The sequence below is a fragment of the Silurus aristotelis genome (genome assembly GCF_946808225.1).
Source record: "Silurus aristotelis genome assembly, chromosome: 6".
In the NCBI taxonomy this organism is placed as follows: Eukaryota; Metazoa; Chordata; class Actinopteri; order Siluriformes; family Siluridae; genus Silurus; species Silurus aristotelis.
Genome location: NC_139579.1, coordinates 17,293,281 through 17,314,661, shown reverse-complemented (window position 1 = coordinate 17,314,661; position 21,381 = coordinate 17,293,281). Strand labels below are relative to the sequence as shown.

Below are 21,381 nucleotides of genomic sequence, written 5' to 3'. Positions count from 1 at the left end.
GCCATTGTGCAGCACTGGAGACAAGTGTCTCATCTGCATTCCGCGAGTGAAAAGAGAGGGGGCAACACACCTACCCGGGAACGTAAAGAGAACCGTGAGGCTTTTAGCTTACATGTGATAAACGGGAGGATTTCTACTGACACATGCTCTCTCATGGTATCAATATTTAATGAGCCAACTGTGGTGTAAACTTCAACGTATCACATATCACCAGGTGCAAAGCTGCCTGGTCTGGAATGCTGTTCTTGGCAGGATATGTGCGAGGGTGGAGGAAACAAAAACAAAACAAAAAAACATGTACAACACGTATATAGTATCAATCTTAAGAATGTGCACTGTATTCATGGAGTTGTATCGTTTTAGACCTCCAAGAGAGTTTCCTTACAAAAAAAAAAAAAAAAAAAGAATATGCTGTACATGGCAAATTCCTTATAACAAGCCTTGATAAACACTGGAGGCGCCAAAAAATGCACCACTGTACAATAATGCCTCCATATTGTTTTCATTTACATATTCACAAAAGAGAAACAACTGTTTTTTAATTACACCATAGAAGCATAGATGCAATACTTGTGAAAAAGGTAGAAAAAGAACACATTCAGTCATCTCAAATCAATAAGTTAATTGCCTGGCGTCGGGGCAGGGCGGACTGAAGAAACCGAATAATACAAGCATCGAAACGAAGACGAGCAGAATGAAAATGGCAGTTGGAAAGAATTGTCTCTTTTTTTTTTTCTGAGTAGCTGAGAAAGAAAAGAATTGAAAAGGTCAATAAGACAGTCAATGTTTCCCCTCCTCATGACTTGTAAGCAAGCTGTTACAAAAAACAATTCATCATTTAACTAAAAACGAGAGTACATGTTTTAAAAAACAAAACAAAAGAAAACAAAAAAGAAAACCACGCAAAAGCAAGACTTGTAATAATAATAATCATAATAATAATAATAATAAACAGACTTAGCAATAAATGGTAAATATTGAATGCAGTCCTATACAGTCAGGTCTGAACCTATTCTAGCCCAAAAACCTAATACAAAACACTGGCTCTAATATAGCGCAATGTTGACCACAGATCCACTCCGAGATCCTTCCACCACTGAGAATTTGGGAAAACACCTCTCCAGTTACCTGCAGATTAACAAAGGAGAAGCAATCAATTTTAAATAATCTTGCAGGCCCGGGACATTGTACAGTCAACAATAATAAAAACAATAAAAGCTTAACAGGAACCTGTTGTCCATAATAAAGGATGGAGTTCACAGAAGGGGTCAGTCAAGTTCATGTACTTCATTATCTTGCATGGCAGACGGGGGACGTCCCTGTTCAGACAATCGCTTGGACATGATGTCCCACTGAGGAGCCAGCACTTTAGACTTTGACCCTGAGTTTTAAAAAGCAAGTGGAAAGAAATCAGAATAAGACAAAGCAAGTGATTACTTCACATATGATCGACAACACAGCACTTCATGCTTCTTATGAGATCGTTTTAAACCATGTACAATTGATACTGTGGTGTTAACATTTAACGCGTCACATATCACCAGGTGAAAAGCTACCTGGTCTGAAATGCTGTTCTTGGCAGGATATGTGGAGGGAAAAAACAAAAACAAAAACAAAACCAAACCAAACAAACAAACAAAAAAACAGCTGTATCATTTTAGACTTTCCATAAACACACGTAATTTACTTATATTAAAATGTTTGTTCTATAATTCTTACATTTAGTCCATTGTAACAAACAATTCTACTACATCTTCTTCCAACTGCTCCCATTAGGGGTCCAACATTGAATCATCTGTCTGCATATCACTCTCTCTTCTACATCTGCCTCTTTCAAACCAACCTGCATGTCTTCCCTCACCACATCCATAAACCTCCTTTCCTTAGCCTTCCATGTTCCCACCTGCCTGGTGGCTCCATCCTCCACATTCTTCTACTGATAAACCTAATATCCCTCCTCTGCACATGCGCAAACCTCACTTTGTCCCCAAAACGTCCTACATGTGTGTTCCCCTTAATAAACCCATTTCTAATCTTGTCCATCCTCGTCCATCCACTCCCAATGCAAATCACAGAATTTTCAGCTCCGCCTGTCCTTTAGTCAATGCCACTGTCTCTAAACCAAACAACATAGCACTTCTCAGCACAGTTTATACACATTCCCTTTCACTCTTTGCACCATTCTATCTCCTGCTATTCTTCTTCACCCACTCCACTCTACCTGCACTCTTTTTCTTACTTCTCTCTCTCCAATACTTTGCACAGTTGACCCCAGAAATTTAAACTCATCCACCTTCACTAACTCTACTCCTTACAAGTGCATTTCAACCATCTATGAATATATGGACAAAAGTCCTGAACACCTGATTACCCCAGCCATGTGGTTCTTATCACAAAGTTGGAGGCACAGGATGTCCTTGGATGTATTAGCATTAAATATTCCCTTCATTTGAACTGGGAGACCCAAACCTGTTCCAGCATAATGTACACAAAGCCAGATCCATGTAGATATGCCTTACATAATTTTGAGTGGAGGATCTTGAGGGGCCTGCAATAGAGATTTGACCTCAAACCCATTAAACACTTTTGGGATGAACGTGAACGCTGTCTGCAACTCAGGCCTCCTCACCTCACCTACATCAGTACCTGACTTTACTGACACCCTTGGGGCTGAATGAGCACAAATCTCCTCAAGCACGCTTTCTAAATCTAGTTATTATAGCAGCAAACGGGGACTAAATGTGGAATGTGAATTTTATGGTCAGGTTTAACGTTTGCCTATGAAATATATGTGTATCCATCAGACACTACCTGAACATAATGGACATCATAAGTCCCTGGTACAGTTTGTGGCAAAATCGAGCGAATCAGTGCTGCTCAGAGCAGAATAGTGACAAACTCATCAGGGAATTATATAACCACTAAACATTGGTTTCTTCCCAGACCCATGGATAGAATAAGAACACATTATCGCATAGTGAATATGATAACACAAACATTTGAGTATGAGAAGGTTTTAAATAGTAGGTGTTATGCATTATCGTTCACGTGTGTCGCTCAAAGGCTGAGACAAGCCTGTTAGCCGTTTTTTTTTTTTGTTGTTTTTTTTTTTGCATTTGATCCTGCTGGAGATCCCTCTGAGTCGCTGCTGATCTGTTACCATGACAACACTGTCAGCTATTCAAATACAGAGAGAGGGAGAGAGAGAGAGAGAGAGAGAGAGAGAGAGAGAGAGAGAGAGAGAGAGAGAAAGAAAGAGGACTAAAACAGAAGAGAGACAAGACTCATCCCATCTTCATCCCAATTACAATCATCATCATCTAGACACTTCTGAAAATGGAAGAAAGCTTGTACGTGGTTATAGGAAATAGATAAAAAGGTAAATGCGTTACTGTTAATGAGCAATGCCTGCACACACACAAGCAGAGTTGACAACAGACACCTGTCTCACTCACCGTCCAGGCCGTTGTGCTGCTCGTAGGTGCGTTTGCCCAGGATGGTTGGGGAGCCATTGTTCAGGATGGGTGAGGACTTGATGGGAGTCAAGCTTGCTGTGGATATGGTGGCTCCTCGTGGAGGCTCTACTTTAGGCGGGCATGGGTGGGCCTCTACAATGAGGAGAAATAAATGCGAGAAAAAATTGCAGAAATAATGATTAGTTAAAATAAAATAGTCACTTAAAATCTAATTCAAATGAATCTGTTTCGACAAGCATGACCACCTTTGACGTGTGCTGGAACCCTTCCAGACCTTCTCTAAAAGTGTCCACACAGTGTCAAAAGAGATATTCCAAATTAGAGAATGTCAAACATTTGGCCTGCAGCCCAGAATCAGCCTGGTAAAGGTTGTAATCTGATCCACCAAATGAATTCAAAATCTTTTTTTATTATTATTATCGTTATTATTGTTAAAATCATGCTGTGCCCTGCATCTGAATTTAGAGATAAAAATAATAGCTATGGTTTTATTCCACTAGAGGGCAAAACAATTGTGAGCAATCATTTCAACTGGGTAAACAAAACACAGTATATTAATGAAAAGTATATACTCCATTACCATGATCCTTTCCAAAAATCACAGACTTGGGGGCTTCACAACAACAATTAAGCAAATATTAATTGTATCCCAATCCAAATAAATTAATGTTATCTTTTGTAATGCTACACTATAAAAGTTAATGATAAAAGCATAATTTGGTAATTTTCTTCCTTTAACTCCAGCTTGTTTGTTCCATAAGTGATAAATACCAATACAAAGAGGAGTTTTTCTACCAAATAGATTTGTTGGTCTGGGCAACTTGGCACTAAATGCTCAAAAATTTCCCTAAACATCCCATATCACGTCCTGGCACTTGAAATTACAAAACAAGAGTCCAGATGTCAAATCCACCCACCCAGATATCTAACCACAGACTCTAGAGGCTTCCGGACGGCATTCCTCAAAGACGCAGGTTTTTTGGTCATATCTGGAAACCGCAATGCACCTACACACACACACACACACACACACACAAACATAGACATAGCAAAGATGTAAAAAGTACACAAATTGCACTTTGCATCATATGTGTAAACTAAAAGGCATATAATATTGTGAAGAAGCACAAATTATAAATCGGTCTCTAGGTAGGCGAGGAATAAAGCAGTAGTGACTTCACTTACACTCCGCTTTGATGGCTGCTGTGTTGACAGGTGTGTAGGGGTGACGAGCCAGAAAGCGGGACTTGAGCAGATCCTGGCAGACACGCCTTGCTATCCGTGTCAGTTGAGTGGTCTGCAGATAGAACGCTTGTCTGGTCTTCACTGCAAACTTTGGACTCCCGCCGTGTCTCACCGGTGCACCATGTGGACTCTACCAACCAAAAAGACGTTCGAGTGAGTGTTTCAGCATCTGAAACGTCACACCTCACAGGGTGTTTAGCTCAGGAAGTGGTCCAGATATCCGTCCTAAATTCTTAGGTCAGAACCTTCCAGTTCCACTAAACCAAAATGTCCTGTTTTAGAAAGATGATGTCCTACACATCTTAGTGATTTACCAACTCAAATGAAACATTCCAGGTGATCATTTATAAGATTTAGCCTGTTAGGTAGAACAGGGAACACCAAACAGTCCCAGAGATTCCAGGAATGCAGACAGAATTCACATCTTGAGGTAACTTATTTTACAAAGATAGCAGTGAAGGACATCATCAAAGTGCAGAGAATTGCTGTTCAAAATAATAATAATAATAATTCTCATCAGCACACAGACAGTTAGTTCATATATTTATTTACTACAAATGACTGAATTTGTGGAGGCGATCACATTCTCGTTTAAAAGCCGCTGGTTGCTCGTCCCCTGCTGGCTGACTAGTCTCGTAATGGCATTTTCAGGAAAATAGTTTAGTTATTTTTAAACAATGAATTTAAACGAGGTTATGTAGAGATGAGGATTGTGAAATGAAATGGCTGAACTATTAAAGTGTTCCAATTCTAATGGTCCGTTCTTAGTTTCAGATGCTACGGGTAAATTATATTACAAAAATTATTCTTGAATGAAATGGTGACTAGTAATCTAATCTTGAAATTAAAATCCATATTGTTGGTCTTTTTAGTGCTCATCCTGATTAGATACAGTAGTAATGTATGTGCAAAAAGCTCTATGCTGCTCAAAATCATGCCAACCATGTTGTTTCGATTGGGTCCAGGCCGTTCTCCATCCAGTCTTGTGGGCATCTTCAGGCCACCATACTTCTTCCAGTAGGTCCAGCAGGAAGCACACAGTCTGCACTGCATGTTGGTAGGCCCCCATGAGTACCACTGATATGAGCTGGTGGCTACACACACACACACACACAAACACACACACACAAAAATGAAAAGACCGAGTGAACGTTGAGCAAGAATTTGTGTACACGTTAAACATTTACACACAATTTCCCAGTAGCTCTCAAATGCAAAGTCTGTGAGGGTACGAGCGAGAGGCTTACTGTAGCAGCTCTCGCATGCACGGCCCAGTCCCGCTGGTTGACTCGCTGCCCCAGGTACTGCCCCAGGTACTGCCCCAGGTACTGCCCCAGGTACTGCCCCAGGTACTGCCCCGGCCCCATTCACAAGCCCTGGCTTGACACTGTTCAGACTCAGCTGGTTTGGATTGGGTTTATTGCTGCTGAGGCAAAGCACATGGTCACACCCGAATTAATCTTATGCATAATCAAATATAGTTAATGTTTGCATATCCATGGATGTGTTCTGACCAACTCGCTAGAATACTCACTAGTTAGGGATATAGACCTGCTTCAGCTTGCTCTCTGCTTCTGCAGCTTTTAACCTTTTCTGTACAAAAAGGGAATACATGGAAAAACACTTAGAGCTTTTCCTCCCCATAAACATTTTAAAGAGGTATTCTGTTAACCAAACATACCTGCTGGACGTATCTGTCTGTGGTTTTCCACATGTAGTAATACTCAATTATGCTAGTCAAAGATTTCCAGGGAAGCTGAAACAGACAGAGGATTTTTGTTGTGTTCAATAGAAATCTAGTCTTACCCATGATCTTTGTAATTATGACACAACTAAGACATTGTAAAAGAGTTTGGATTTACAGACATTCCTGTGTAACAAAAAGAGTGGCGATGTCTTTAAATATTTATAGTCAAACATATACAAAACAATAATTCTGAATAACAATATAAATAAGGACTTGTTCCTTTTGTCCCTAAGCACAGTTTTATCCTCGTCTCCTGCTCTTGGGTTTTGAATGTTTGCAAATGTTTTGAGCATTTTCTTCAGTCATTTTCCTCCACTCCCCGGCTGTGTCTTTGTCAGTCTTCCATTTCAGAATTTGAATTTTATTTATATCCCTAAACACCTCATCTTTTCATATTCTCCAGCAGCTATGTGAAAGGTCAATATTTCTGGTCTAGGCTTTAGATGAAAACTATTTCTTTTCTGGTCTAGGCTTTAGATGAAAACTATTTCTGTGATACTTCTACATAGCAAGCAAACTTCAGAGCAGATTTCTTGGGACTTCACCCATCTGAACCTTTCCTGCCTTGAAAAGGACTTGAAAAGCAAAAGGTTTTGACTGTTTTAGACCTCAAGATATTGTTCTGACTACATTCATGTAAAAGAACAAGGTAATTCTTTTTACTTTTTTTTTTTTATTATTATTATTTTTTTTATAATTCTGTGGCTATACTAAGAGGTGCATTTTCAGTTTCTAAACCCAAAATTTGTTGGATTTAAACTTAAGGAAAACACATTAGGAAAAATATAAAGGAGAAAAGCACTTCTTTCTTTGTCTGCTTATATAAATGTAGTTTTAGTTCCGTAAAAGTGGGTGTGAACTTTCTCAACGTGGCTCCTCCTACTTGCCAAGCTCAGTCCCTAAATTAGTCATATATGCACAAAATCACCACCAGATGGCAGGGTTTGCAGACGCACTCTACAAAAGAATAAGCTGGTGCTCTCTGTTACTTGTCCACAAGCCCTCTCTCTTACTGGTTCTCCTGGTGTGTGAATGCTTTATCGCTGTAAACTCACAAAATCCTGCTGGATATCGGTAAAGTCTTTGCCATATTTCTCCAGTGCTTCCTCAAACAAGTTGGCCTCTGAAGCGCTCCATTCTTCCATCTCGTCTCGACAGAGTACAGGGCCACCCTGAGGCACCAGCGCAGCGATTGCCCGTGTCATGTCATAGCCGTTGTTATGCAGCGTGTCCATGGCATGAAACTAAATTGAATATAGCGAGAAACATGGTGAATAGTAATCATCTGTTCATCTGCAGTCAAGTTTCACAACTCTTCCCCAGAAATGTGTACATTTTCTCAGGCAGATAAATCATACATGATCTGTGCAATTAATTTTAACTCAGGGCATACTAAAAGATCTACCACTCAGAATCCCACTTCTCAATAATGGCACTAAATTAGTGCACAGGCTAACAAACATCGCTTGTGTTCGACCCATTCGAATTTTCAGGCTCATGTGTGATCAGAAGCTAAACACAGGGGGGGGGGAAACTCAGGACTCCCGCAGGAGCTTACCGAAGAGCCAGAGCAGTAATCACTGAATAGTTTTTCATTAACTATTTCTCATTAACTCATTAAGCTGTATTAGTTGCGAAATGTGTGTTGTTAAATATTCATTATTTTTTTTAACCAAAACTCCACTGTGTTGTTTTTATATTAAAAGCAATGACATACACCAGAAAAGACAACAAAGTTCACTGGCGAAATTCCCAAACCCAAAACATGGAATATAAATACTAAAGTCACACTAATAAAAAAAATTATTATAATGAATGAGCAAATTTGAAAACATTTGGGATCGAGGGGCAAGCCGATAGAAGATGCAGATAAAATTTAAATGTATGTGTATGTCAGAAACTGACTGCAATAATAATAATAATAATAATAATAAGAGGAAGAAGAAGACTGCAATTTGTTTATTATAAATCTGTTTTTTTCCCAATGTGCATTAATGTGACATCGGTTTGGTTCTGCTACACAAGCTTACACGTGTTGTGTAAACAAAAATATGTTTATTACTCGTGAGGTTGCTTTTTCTGAAATATGACTGGATTCAGCATAATTGTGTAACATCACCCTGATAATGCCTCGGCAAAGCCACCCAGATAAATTCCTAATGACTCCCTGTTAATGACTCAATTTGCAAGACGTGCTATTTTTAACATTATGGAAACAATATTTTAATACCGCTTTAAACAACTTGCAGTGTGCAGATATCTCTTTTTGAAAAGCGAGGGAAATCATTTTGTTTTTCCAATTCACACAAATAGTTTCCTGCAATTTCACTACGAAGTTGTGAAAGTCTGATCAGTCTACAATGTCATCGCATATCAGTTATTTTTATACTGATATTAAAGCAGTTGTATGATCCTCAGGTTCAGAGGGTATGTATTGTTCTTGTGTCTTGTGCCCAGTGGGTCATGGGTTGTATGATTAATAAATGAGTGGCATCTAGTGACAGGTAAGGGTCGTTAAGGGTGGGTCCACAGTGAGAGAGTATAACCCATTCTCTGCCTTTTTACAATCCGGAACAAAATGCAAACGAGTTCTCGTTTCTTTGACTCGTTTCTAAAATGCTACCCTTTTATAAGGTGGCTATGATCATACGAGCCAAAATATTAATATATTTTTATCGCCAAATAGCATTTGATTATGTGATGCTTATACTTGCAGACAGAACGAGATTACTGTGAAAAGCAAGATTTAAAAAGGCGTTCTTATAAATTCCCATACTGCTCTGCACCATTATAATTAAATCTGCCTGGGTAATCATGACGCTCTACGCCATTATCAGTAGTTCTGCATGGACAATTGGCAAGGCGCGGATGACATTAGAATGCGTTTCATGTGCCAGACCAAAGTGTGAAGTGCTGCGGAAGCAGGATGTTGCGTGCAGTGAGTGAGCGAGCGAGTGTAGGTGGTGCCGTACCAGCGTGATGTCTCTGGAGGCAGCTGCAGCGCTCATGTGTAGACTGGGCTGCCGAACTGAACTGCTGCAGTCCAAAGCCCGCGCAAACGTACCCACAGACCTGTAGGAGGGAAGGAGGGAAAAAAAAAAATAATAAATTCCAGAAGAGAGATGTAAAGCAATTGAGAACAGAAAAGAGATAAGAACTGCAAGTATCTTCCTGCAAAACAGCATCTTACTGTTCAGATGTAAATCAATAATTCCACAGGAAGTACAACTTATTTCGAAAGACCCTTGACTGTCACTATGTTGCTTATTTCAGACAAACATCAACAGGAAAAGGAAAAAAAAAAAATCCAACAATACTTGAGGTACTTACCGAGCCACTACAAGAAACTGGTCGATCTGTTTCTCTGTAAGAGGACTGTTGGGATCCCACACTTTCTCCTCTAGTTTGGCCAGCTCCCTGCCATCCTCCTCTCCTAATGAACCGAGAAGCACAAACACAGCAGTCAATCTAAACAGCTGGAATTTTAAGATTAGACTCCCACTCTGCTTCAGCTCTGCATGGGCTTCCCTTCAGCGAACGCTTCATGCTATTCATCCATGCCTCAGTGAGACGCCCTGAACACTGGTATTAATTGCAGAAATATCTGCGTTTAAAACACAGGATGTTGGTGCATGCTTACATCAGTTTCTAGAGTTTTTTTCTAAAATGACATTTTACACTTAATTATGTAAAGACAAACAAACAAACAAAAAAAATCTACAGTAGTCTATTATAGTGGTTCTCAAAAGAATTCTCAAAAGCTGTATCTAATTTTATTTTTGTTTATTTATTTAATCTAGAATGGTACTGCGATTGCCTCATTCAGCCATTCGCTGGGCTTGTGGTCCAAATGTTCTACAAGTAACTACATTGGTTAACTTCTTTGTTATGGTTTTCTCTCATCTCCAAAAAACATCCCAGTACACGTACTGGCATTTTTCTCACAGACTTTTCTGCACTGCAACCTGTGAGCATTAGGCACCAGATAAAGTGGTAGGCAATTAAAAAATAAAGTATAAAAAATAATTTCTATACTAGGAGTTATTAGATTAGTGCCAAACAATCACAAACCACGTTCATCCAGCACGGCTCAGAACAGAACAGCGCCGTGTCTTGTGTTATATCCAGAAAAAAAAAAGCTGCTTTTCTCTAGCAAATGTACATTTTTTTATTTAAAAAAATCAGTTTGTCTTGTGCTAAAAATAGAAGACAAATGATCAGTCTGAAGCTTAAATTCCAAAAGCACATAAAAATACAATTTACTGCAATAGAACACATTTTATAAACCAGACTTTCAGAGAAACTAAAGAGTTTTTAGGGATCTGCAGTCACCCCGCCATCACAGATTCTTACAGAGATATGAGTCATATGGAGGCAGTGCAAGACATAGTCACATGTTTAAAACACTTTTCAGGGTTTTCACAGACTTTTCAGTGTATTTGAAAATCAAAAGTTCTCTGTGGTTTGCGCTAAAAGCGGCCGTACCCTCGTTGAGGAGGTCGGTGATTTCTGCCTGGTACTTATTTCCCACTCTGATCTCTCCTTTATCAGCCAGGAGTGTTTTCTGCTGAGGGTCGTACACCAGAGAGTAGAAAAATGCGTCCTGCAGCCAAAACACAACATAGACAAAGTCGGAGTCAGAGACACAGGCGCAAACAAAGAATGCCTCATGTTTAGAAAGAGGGCTGTGTGGAGTTCGTGTGTATGGCCTGACAGCGAGTCGAGTCTCCAGTCTCCTCATTACTAAATGCGAAGAGAACATTCTGGGTCAACACGCTGAATTATTCATGAAGAACGGAGCTCAAAACTAGATCTCATATATATACACACACACATATACAATAAAGCACATGAGCATTTCTATCGAGCACAGTTTTAAAAACACACACTCTGGGTGCATCTGTGCTTCTGAGCCAGTATTGTGTTCTAGCAGTGCTGCACGGTTCAAAATGCTGTACTGTACTCACCTCTCGGTCTAGGTAGGACTTGAGGGTTTCGGTCTCATTGAGAAGAGTCACGCAGCATTTTCCTCTAAACACAGTTACACACAACACACATGTTCAAAATTTTATAAATAAATAAAAGCTCGGAGCACATGACCCCAAAGCCGGGACTGAGGTAAAGAAATACAAATTTTGTTTTGACAGTCAAATTAGAGCAAAAACGGACAACAGAGAGCCGGGATCCTGAGGATAAACTCAAAGATTTGGCGTGCTATGTGTGTTTGTCGGAAATAGATGCACACGCTGCAGGAGCTATCGGTACTAAGAAAGTATCAAAGCTCCTAATTACTGCAAATTAGGGATGGACTGATCCTATTTTTGATACGTTTACATCATTACAGCATTCTTCCAGAGGCCGGTCTGTAAACAATATCAGAGTTCTGAATGAGCACAGACACCTGATACAGTAAGCGGGCTGCCACTCTGCACACTCCGAATTAGATGAAGCAAGGCAGTCAAACACTTGGGAAAGGTGAAGCGCTCGAATTTACGTAAGAACACATTTCGCAGTATATGTTGAATACTCAAGCAATCAACACGCCTGTCCAAGGGATAGATTCCAGTCTCTGTGTGGCTGTGTAAAGTCTTGGTGATGGTCAATTCAGAAAGTCCAGCATTGTTTAGAAATCATTACTGTATTTAAGCTGCCATATCATGTTGCCATCACTGCTCATGGCCAACAGATCTGAATGTTAGACTTTGTAACAGTGATAATAGTTCATCAATGGATAATAAAACCAACAAGTTGTAATTAACACTAAACATACATTCAGCTGGTATAACTAGTCTCGTGTAGCAAAGGTGACAGGTTCGTTATTGTATTTTATTGCATTGTGTGTTAAAAATTATATAAGTATTGGCCAACCAAATCAGTCAAGCTTGGGTAGAACCCATGCATTTACAAATCAAATGAGTTGAGACCAGATAAAAAAAAAAAATAAATAAAAATAAAAATAAAAATAAAACACCTTGGCCTGTATATTCTGTATACTCGGTATACACAGACGAGCAGAGCAGCAAACACAAGCAGTGAACGATATTCGTATTAATTCTTCCAACAAAAGTACATCAAGTTTTAATGTAAATGTGGAATATCTCAAAGATTAGCATTTGTATTAGTTCTTTACTTGCGGCTTGGAAAAGTTGCGGGCTCTCGTTCGGAACCTTACTAACAGCAAGTTGCGGACGATCTTAAAATTTGCGGGAATCCGCAGCGTGACCGAATATTCAGGAACGTTAGGAATAACAGTGAAGAGTATTTGGTCAAATACTCTTCACTATTACGTTTAAAAAGTGACAATGTCTAGATTAATTCATTAGGGTACCATAGGGGCTGCGTCCAAAATTCGCAGATTTTTCGGAACTCGTATTAGAAGGTAACCCCCGCGAGTTCCGGAGGACCACTGTGTAGACATTCATGCTCTTCCCATGGAAGTAATGCTTTATCCTTAGCTAAGCTTTTAAATAGACATGCGGATTCTGTGCATGTTTTAATTAGTTTTGTCTCATTAAGATTTACACCTCTGTTCCTCTCACAGTAAACAGGACATTGGATTCGTATTGCCAACAAACAGCTAGCAGTAAATCTACGACCTGGAGAATTTTACATGAGAACACACCCCTTAGCTGTAGAGCTGTATACTGTGAAAGGGATTCTAATTATACCACTGTTTCCGCACAAGACAATCCAAGTGAAAATCTTGATTCATTCAACAATTTAACTCCAAAATTATACTAACAGCCCGATTTCCCCCCTCCGAGATCTGATTTTACCACTGTCTGTATTGTCATCTCCACTGAGACACTGTTTACACTCGAGCATTCCTAATACAGCTTTTGACATGTCACCATATAATGATGTGTCTCAGACACACGATGCCGTCCAAAAAGCCGTCCTTGGAGTATTTCACTCTCTTACAGTTCAAGCTCACAGCCATGATAGTGGTCAAATTATTTCACCCTGTATTTTAAGTAAAATCGTCCTAAATGGCATACAATGTTTTTTACCTGATGTGTGTAGCAGGCAAAGACTCCAACTGCCTGGACAGGAAAAGCTCTCTGTGTCTCAACTGGTGCTTTTGTTTCTCTGGCAGGTCCACCAGTTCAGTGTTCTCCACCTCCTCCTCCAGCTCTCCTGCGGGTCAAATATCAAAATACGTCTTCATTCAGTCAGCAGCAGTTGTGCATTAAAAGCTAAATTGTGAATATTGGTTTGTGCAACAGAGCGCGGGAAATGTGTCATTTTACGTATTTTGCGGATCATCATACTCTGTCCTCTTCATCTGCCTCCATCAAACCAAATACCTGCATGTCTTCCCTCACCACATCCATAAACCTCCTCCTTGGCCTTCCTCTTCTCCTCCTTCCTAGAGGCTCCATCCTTCATGTTATTCTACCGATAAACCTAATATCCCTCCTCTGCACATGTCCAAACCTCACTTTGTCCTTAAAACGTCCTACATGTGCTGTCCCTCTAATAAACTCGTTTCTAATCCTGTCCATCATGATTACTCCCAACAAAAATCTCAATATCTTCAGCTCCACCTCCTGTCTTTTACTCAATGCCACTGTCTCTAAAACATACAACATCGCAGGTCTCACCACAGTCCTATAAACTTTCCCTTTTACTCTTGCAGATACTCTTCTATCACAAATCACTCCTGTCACTCTTCTCCACCCACTCCACCCTGCCTGCACACTTTTCTTCACTTCTCTAACACACTCTCCATTACTTTGCACTGTTGACCCTCAGGTACCTGAACTCCCTCTCCTGTCTGACCTCGTCCGTCAACCTGTCCATCACCACTGCAAACAGGAAAGGGCTGCTTAATGCAGTCCAACCTCCACCTTAAACCAGTCTGTTGTTCCTACTGCACACTTCACTGTGGTCACACTGTCCTCATACATGTCCTGCACCACCCTCACATACTTCTCTGCCACACCAAACTTCCTCATACAATACCACAACTCCCCTCTCGGCATCCTGTTGTACGATTTCTCTAAATCCACAAACACACAATGCAACTCTGACCCACAATGCAACTTCTGACCTTCTCTATACTTCTTTATCAACATTCTCAAAAATAAATCTCCTTTTCACTCAGCCTGGCTTCCACTACTCTTTCCCATATCTTAATGGTGTGACTGATCAACTTTATTCCCCTGTAGTTACTGCAGGTCTGCACATCTCCCTTATGCTTAAAAATCTGTACCAGCACACTTCTCCATTCCTCAGGCATCCTCTCACCTTCCAAAATTTTGTTAAACATTCTGGTAAAAAAACTCCACTGGATCTCTCCTAAACATCTCCATGCTGCTATCGGTATGTCTGGTCCAACCGACTTTCCACTCTTCATCCTCTTAATCGCTGCTCTTACTTCTACTAATCCTATCCACTTCCTGCTTCACCATCTCCACACAATCCAACCTTCTCTCTCTCTCATTTTCCTCGTTCATCAGCTGCTCAAAACACTCCCCCCCTTCTTCCCAACACACTCTCCTCACTAGTCAACACATTTCTATCTCCATCCTTCCCAGTTAGGTCCGTCTGCCTGGCCAATCAGTATAAATCCTTTTCTCCCTCCTTAGTGTCAAACTTCACATACAGCTCCTCATATGCCTTTTCCTTGGCTTTCGCACACATCCCTCTTTACCTGCTGCCGCATCCTCTTGTGCTCCTGCATACTTTTCTCATCAATCTGTCGATCCCAATTCTGTTTTTCCAACCTCTTTCTGCTTATGCTCTCCTGCACTTCCTCATTCCACCACCACGTATTTTTGTCTTCCTTTCTATTTCCAGATGTCACACCAAGTACCTTTCTAGCTGCCTCCCTCATCACTTCTGCAGTAGTTGCCTAATCATCCAGCACCTCTTCATCACCACTGATCCCCTGTCTGACCTCCTCCCTGAATTTCACACTACAGTCTTCCTCCTTCAGTTTCCACCATCTTATTCTTCTTTCAGTCCTCACTCTCCTTTTCTTCTTCTTTACCTCCATAGCCATCCTACAGACCACCATCCAATGCTGTCTAGCTACACTGTCCCCTGCCAAAACCTTACAGTCTCTGAATCTCTTTCAGGTTGCATCTCCTGCATAGAACATAATCCACCTGTGTGCACCTTCCTCCACTCTTATACATCACCCTATGCTCCTCCTTCTTCTTAAAATAAGTATTTACCACTGCCATTTCCATCCTTTTAGCAAAATCTACCACCATCTGTCCTTCCACATTCCTCTCCTTTAGGTCATACCTACCATCACCTCTGTTCCCTTAACCAACACATGCTCATTAACACCTGCCCCAATCTTTCATTCCTAGGTATACCTTCTACCACTTCATCTAACTAACTCCAGAATTTTTCCTTCTCCATCTCACCACTCACTTGTGGCACATAAGCACTGATGACATTTATCATCACCCCTTCAACTTCCAGCTTCACGATCATCACCCTATCAGAAACTTTCTTCACCTCCACTACACTCTTACTGTACTCTTCCTTCAAAATCACCCCTACACCATTTCTCTTTCCACCCACACCATGATAGAACAGTTTAAACCCACCTCCAATGTTCTTGGTCTTACTCCCTTTCCACTTGTTCTCCTGAACACACGTCTACCGCTCTACACTTCATCATATTAGCTACCTCTATCCTTTTACCAGTCATAGTACCAACATTTAAAGTACCAACCCAAACCTCCATGCTCCTACACTTCTCTTTTTTCCCCCACTGTAGAGGTCTTACAGAGCAGGAATCAGATCAGTGATAACCATTTAACACGTTAACACATTGATAACACGTCGTTTCAGACGTCATACATTTCTGCACACAACAGGTGATGCAAATGAAAATATACCTGTACAGTGGATAATCTCAAATATTTAGAAACCAATGCAGCCGTGAGCAAAGAGCCAATATTTCAGAAACTCAAAAAGCTGCACTAGGTTAGCAGGTTAACATGCAGGATGTCTGGAACTGAATGTATTTGAGTGTGTACATGTTTTAAGAGTACTGGAACGGGCTTAGGTAAGGAATAAAACATGCTGTGGCAATATGAAAGCAATAATGATGTGTGATGTGACCCTACACCATGCTCAGTGATTTATTCCTCTTGTAATAATTAGCCAAAGATCATAATAAAGACCAGCATGTACTATTTAATATTATATAAGATGTATAGCCATACCCAACATTAGTTAACATTTATTGTGCCAATTAACCAATTATTGTGCCAATTAACGTGTTTCCTCATCAATCTTTTTGCTTCTCTCTTAAAATTACAGCTCGTCATGTTACTGATATTTCACAAAGCCCTCAGTCCTAAAGACTTTCCAGAGGCAGGTTTTTGTTTTTTCAACCAAAACCATGACAGTCTGACTAGCATGTCTGGCTCAGTGCAATGCAGCATCTAGGTTAGAGAATCTAGGTAGAGAACCACAAATCACATTAGTTGGACATGAAGCTGAATTAGAATGTTCTGTAAATTATACTGTAAAAAAGAGCAGAAGAAATGAAATCAGTGTTAAAAAAAAAAATCTTACACTTAATCCCTGTTCCCATGTAATTTGTTTATTTTCTTTATTTTTTTTTTATTATTTTTTTTTACTTTACAGGAGCATAGAGGAAATTCTCTCAAAAAATAATGTTACATGTGTATGGACTGAGGGTGCTGAGTGGAGAATGAGGGGAGCCAGCGTGAGGTTGATAAAGGAAAAGGAGGAGGGAGGTGAGAGAAAGCAGCCACTAAGTGTGCTCCAATTCATCTGGAGTTCCATTAGAGAGAGAGAGACAGACAGAGAGAGAGAGAACGACAGAAAGACAGACAGAATAAATGAGAGAAGAGAAGAACAAAAGCAATCAAGGGATTTTCAAAGGGGGGGGGGGGGTCGTCACGCCTGAAATCAATACGAATTCCCGCCTCTTCCTCTGCCACTCTAGTATTCTGATCACAAACACAGTATGCTGTCTGGATCTCATACCTTCTGATTCGTCTTCATTTGCACAACACGCACAAATACATACACTCAACACAAACAGAGTGGTGGCTGCTCGGAGTCTTGTATCAATCACAATTGTGACTGGGGTACTGATGTGTAGTAGATGAAAAGGAGGGGCATGAAAAGCATGAGAGCCACATGGCTATGAACAGCCCCTCTGCATCCTCGAGAGAGCCAGCATGAGACTAACTTACTACAGCATCAGTCCTGTGAGAGAGTGAGAGCGAGAGAGTGGGGAACAGAGAAAAGGAGCGCAAGAGAGATTGCAAAAAACGTGAGGGAGACGACACGGAGAGAGCGAGAGCAAGAGGGAGATAGCGGGAGATAGCAGGAGACAGAACGAGATAGAGAGTGCGCTAGAGAGAGAAAAGAGAGCGAAAAAGAACAGAAAACTGCATCCAATCTACTGGTGCTGCGCCCAGCTTATACTCTACACAAATTGCCTCTCCATCTCACCTGTCCCAAGCAATTATCAATTATTGATGAATGAGTTGCTTTACCAAGCAGCGAGGGGAGGAAGAAGAGGGGAGAGGAAGAGGTGTGTACACTCACTGAGGAGGAATGGAGGCTCATGAGAGACACCACACAGAGGAACAAGCTTGACTTTCAATTCCACTTGCCAAATACACTAGTGCAGTATGAACCAGATCATCTATACAGGACTTCAATTACTGGACAATTGCCCTGACTGACACAGACACACACAGACACACACCACTATACAGTTATTCAAGTACTGTAGTTCAGGATTGTCCACTAGTCAGGGCTACTCAGAAATGCAGTTCAGAGAGAAATGGAGTACTCGGTGATTGCCCTGCAGCAAAAGGGGAATAAGGAACATGAAACTGACAAGAGCTTCAACGCTGCATACTAACTCACTTGCATCTTTAAAACTACACTGTGACCTTCTTCCTAAATCTCACTACAATGCATCTACTCATATAGAACATGTATATGCTCTGCACATACAGTACATTCAGGAGGATTGGGACCAGGAGGAGGTTTGCGCACACAGAAGCGGTTTTGGAACAAAGGATCTCGATATGGGTGTAATATATAGTCATTAGGCCTGTATTTTATTTACATTACCAAATGAACAGACACACATAGCTATAAATCATGCCAATATGGACCTAACTCCTGTCAGTGGAAGGCTCAGGAATGAAAAGCGCTCTGGTTCGAATTATTGACAGTATCATTATGCACACTCAGCTGGATTATTTCATTATATAGACATTTCTACTTATGGAGATCTTGACATGTATTTTGCCTTTAAAGGGGTCCCTGGATGGAAACAGTTTGAGTATCCAGGTCTAAAATACACAATGTTGCCAAAAATGTGCAGACACAGAGTCAAGTATAGTAAGTGATTTTTTTAACCATCGAATTCCACATTAGTCCCAATTTGCTCTTACAATTCCTTCCACTATTCTGGAAAGATGATCCAATAGATTTTGGAATGCGCTTGTAGAGATTTGTGCTCATTCAGACACAAGGGTGTCAGTAAAGTCAGATACTGATGGAGGTGAGGTGAGGAGGCCTGGGGTGCAGTCAACGTTCATCCCAAAGTGTTTAATAGGGTTGAGGTCAGAGCTCAATAGCAGGAGATCTTTCACTCCAACCCATGTAAAGCATATCTTCATGGAGTTTGCTTTGTGCACAGGGGCAGGTTTGGGTCTTCTAGTTCAAGTGAAGGGAAAATTTCATGCTAATGCAGACAAAGACACCGTGTACGATTGTGTGCCTTCAGCTTTGCAATAACGGTTTGGGAAATAACCACATATGGCTGGGAGAGTCGCCCAATACTTTTGGCCAATAATACCATATAGCCAATAATAAAACCCTAAATGTTTGTTTTAGAGTGAGTAAGTAAACTGTTATAATCAACCAGGTAACAGAGAGAAACGCTGCATTTTTATTTCCAGAATGTGATTTATTCAGATTTATAACACGTTTGAACTAAACAAACACTTATGTTACAACTAACCTAAAAGTATGCGCTAATCTTTTCAATGCTTGGCGATGGTTCTTCAAAGTTACCAAGAACTTAAGGTTTAATTTAAAATCATAATGATTTAATACGTCAGGGTATGTTTTAATCCAGACTAAAAAGCATGTTTCTATGAGCATCTGCCAAATAATGGGGATGTGAATGTAATATGGGGCAAGTTAGTTCATGTGTCTGCTTCACACAATTCACTCATTAAAAGTAATTATAAACAACACAGTTTCCCTATTTAGACAGTTTCAATAATCTTCGTCAGATGAGGCTACAGACAAAAACTAGCAACATAATATGCACCTTCAGCAATCACTGATGTTTACTTTGTGCCTCCTTGTGTGATGGACAGCTAAGATCCTCCTATGTTCAGGGTTGTCCACAGTTCGTTTTAGGTGGCTTTCAGACGTACTCCTGACAAAGCCTGAATTAGACATTACACACCCAAATGAACTCACTTGGTAATTAGCTGAGGAGTCAAATCTCATCATGTGCTCAATATGCCGCCACTGAAGATCTGCGAATACACCCATAGCTGCTTCCCAACTGGCGCTAGTCAATCAAGCATGCTGAATTGCCATCAGAGTACAGAAGCTCAAAAAAAAAAAAAGTAAGCAACCTTATAAAAGGACACTTTTTTTTTCCCAATGTTAAGTTCCAATGCAGCTTGTTTTCTGCGTTTGTTAGACTTGAAAATATTTCAGACTACATGAAGCCAACTGAAACATGAATATTCATTTTGATATTGTCTACATTCAACATCGTATCAAATTGTAAATCGTGCAGAGGAACTGTGTAATCATGGGTAATAACAGGCATCACAACACACTGAGGAAAGAGCAACCTGCCCTCTTCTACATACATAAGCTTACAGAGTCTAGCAATTAGCTAGTATCTCTATGTCAGCTGAGAGACACAAGAGAACACTGCTCATTTACTTTTCCAGCTATGAATATCTGTAACATTGTAAATACGTTCAGTAATGCCAATATGTTCCTTTTCCAACAATCATTTCTGTCGGGCTACTTGAGAGGTGAGACTTTCTTTTTTTAAATCTCACTCCTGGCAGCTCCTGAAAGCATGTCTGCAGTTATTTCTGTTGCCCTATAAAGCTAAATAAAACAGCTTTGTGGCGTAGTCCGTTTTGTCATGACCAGCGCAGTGCGATGCAATGCCACGGGTTGCACATCGTTATCCAGTTCTGCTTAATTTAGTGGAAAACAAATGTTGCTCTAATCATAGCATAGTCTATTCAAGAACAGCAGAATATTGATATATATGCTGGGCTCTGCTGATGATCTTACACGTGACATGCTCTCAGTTCCAAAACAAACAGCTGAGCCATGAACGTCTACCACCAGGACATCCACAAAATGCACCTGAAAGACTCGCATGCCCATTAATAGTGTTATAATAATTGTAATAATATGAACATCATATATTATTACATTTTATATACAATGACTAATATATTATATAATTCATTTTTAATAAAATGTTGCCTAAGGAAGTAGTGAATATGCTTGGAATAGGATTTCCACTAGAATTTGAAGCATTGCTATGAAGAGTTTCAGGTCAGGTACTGATTTTGGGTGAGGAGGCCTGGGGTGCAGTCGGTTTTCTAGTTTATTCCAAAGGTGTTCAGCAGAGTTGAGGTCAGAGCTGTGTGCGGGATGCTCGAGTTCTTCCACTCTACTCGCAAACTGTTTTCATGGACCTCGTTTCATGCACAGGGGCATTCTCGTGCTGCAACACGATGCAGGAAACAAAGATATCCTATACAACCATATTTCTTATTTAATATTTGTAATTTATTTATTAATATTATTTAATTTTTGCAATCCTGGGCAATTTCAGAATGATTAAAATCATCCGGCAAGATATTCAATTTCATCTAGGTGCAGATTCCATGT

General features: G+C 40.3%; 1 protein-coding gene across 2 annotated transcripts in view; it reads right to left on the bottom strand.

The window, feature by feature from the left end:
- Positions 1-151: 151 nt before the first annotated feature.
- mta1 (metastasis associated 1) overlaps positions 152-21,381 on the bottom strand; it is a 34,225-nt gene continuing 12,995 nt past the window's right edge. The window contains exons 4-18 of one of the 2 annotated variants that reach the window (XM_083543671.1): positions 13,479-13,605; positions 11,436-11,499; positions 10,954-11,071; positions 9,799-9,901; positions 9,441-9,540; positions 7,524-7,712; positions 6,403-6,477; positions 6,256-6,314; positions 5,969-6,147; positions 5,664-5,815; positions 4,662-4,851; positions 4,394-4,483; positions 3,456-3,608; positions 1,231-1,381; positions 152-1,128 (exon numbers count right to left, since the gene is read on the bottom strand). In XM_083543671.1, the coding sequence (XP_083399797.1) occupies positions 1,269-1,381; positions 3,456-3,608; positions 4,394-4,483; positions 4,662-4,851; positions 5,664-5,815; positions 5,969-6,147; positions 6,256-6,314; positions 6,403-6,477; positions 7,524-7,712; positions 9,441-9,540; positions 9,799-9,901; positions 10,954-11,071; positions 11,436-11,499; positions 13,479-13,605 (1,712 nt within the window). In that variant the 3' untranslated portion in view covers positions 152-1,128; positions 1,231-1,268. The remainder of the gene's footprint in view (positions 1,129-1,230; positions 1,382-3,455; positions 3,609-4,393; positions 4,484-4,661; positions 4,852-5,663; positions 5,816-5,968; positions 6,148-6,255; positions 6,315-6,402; positions 6,478-7,523; positions 7,713-9,440; positions 9,541-9,798; positions 9,902-10,953; positions 11,072-11,435; positions 11,500-13,478; positions 13,606-21,381) is intronic. The other variant, XM_083543672.1, reaches the window with a different exon arrangement.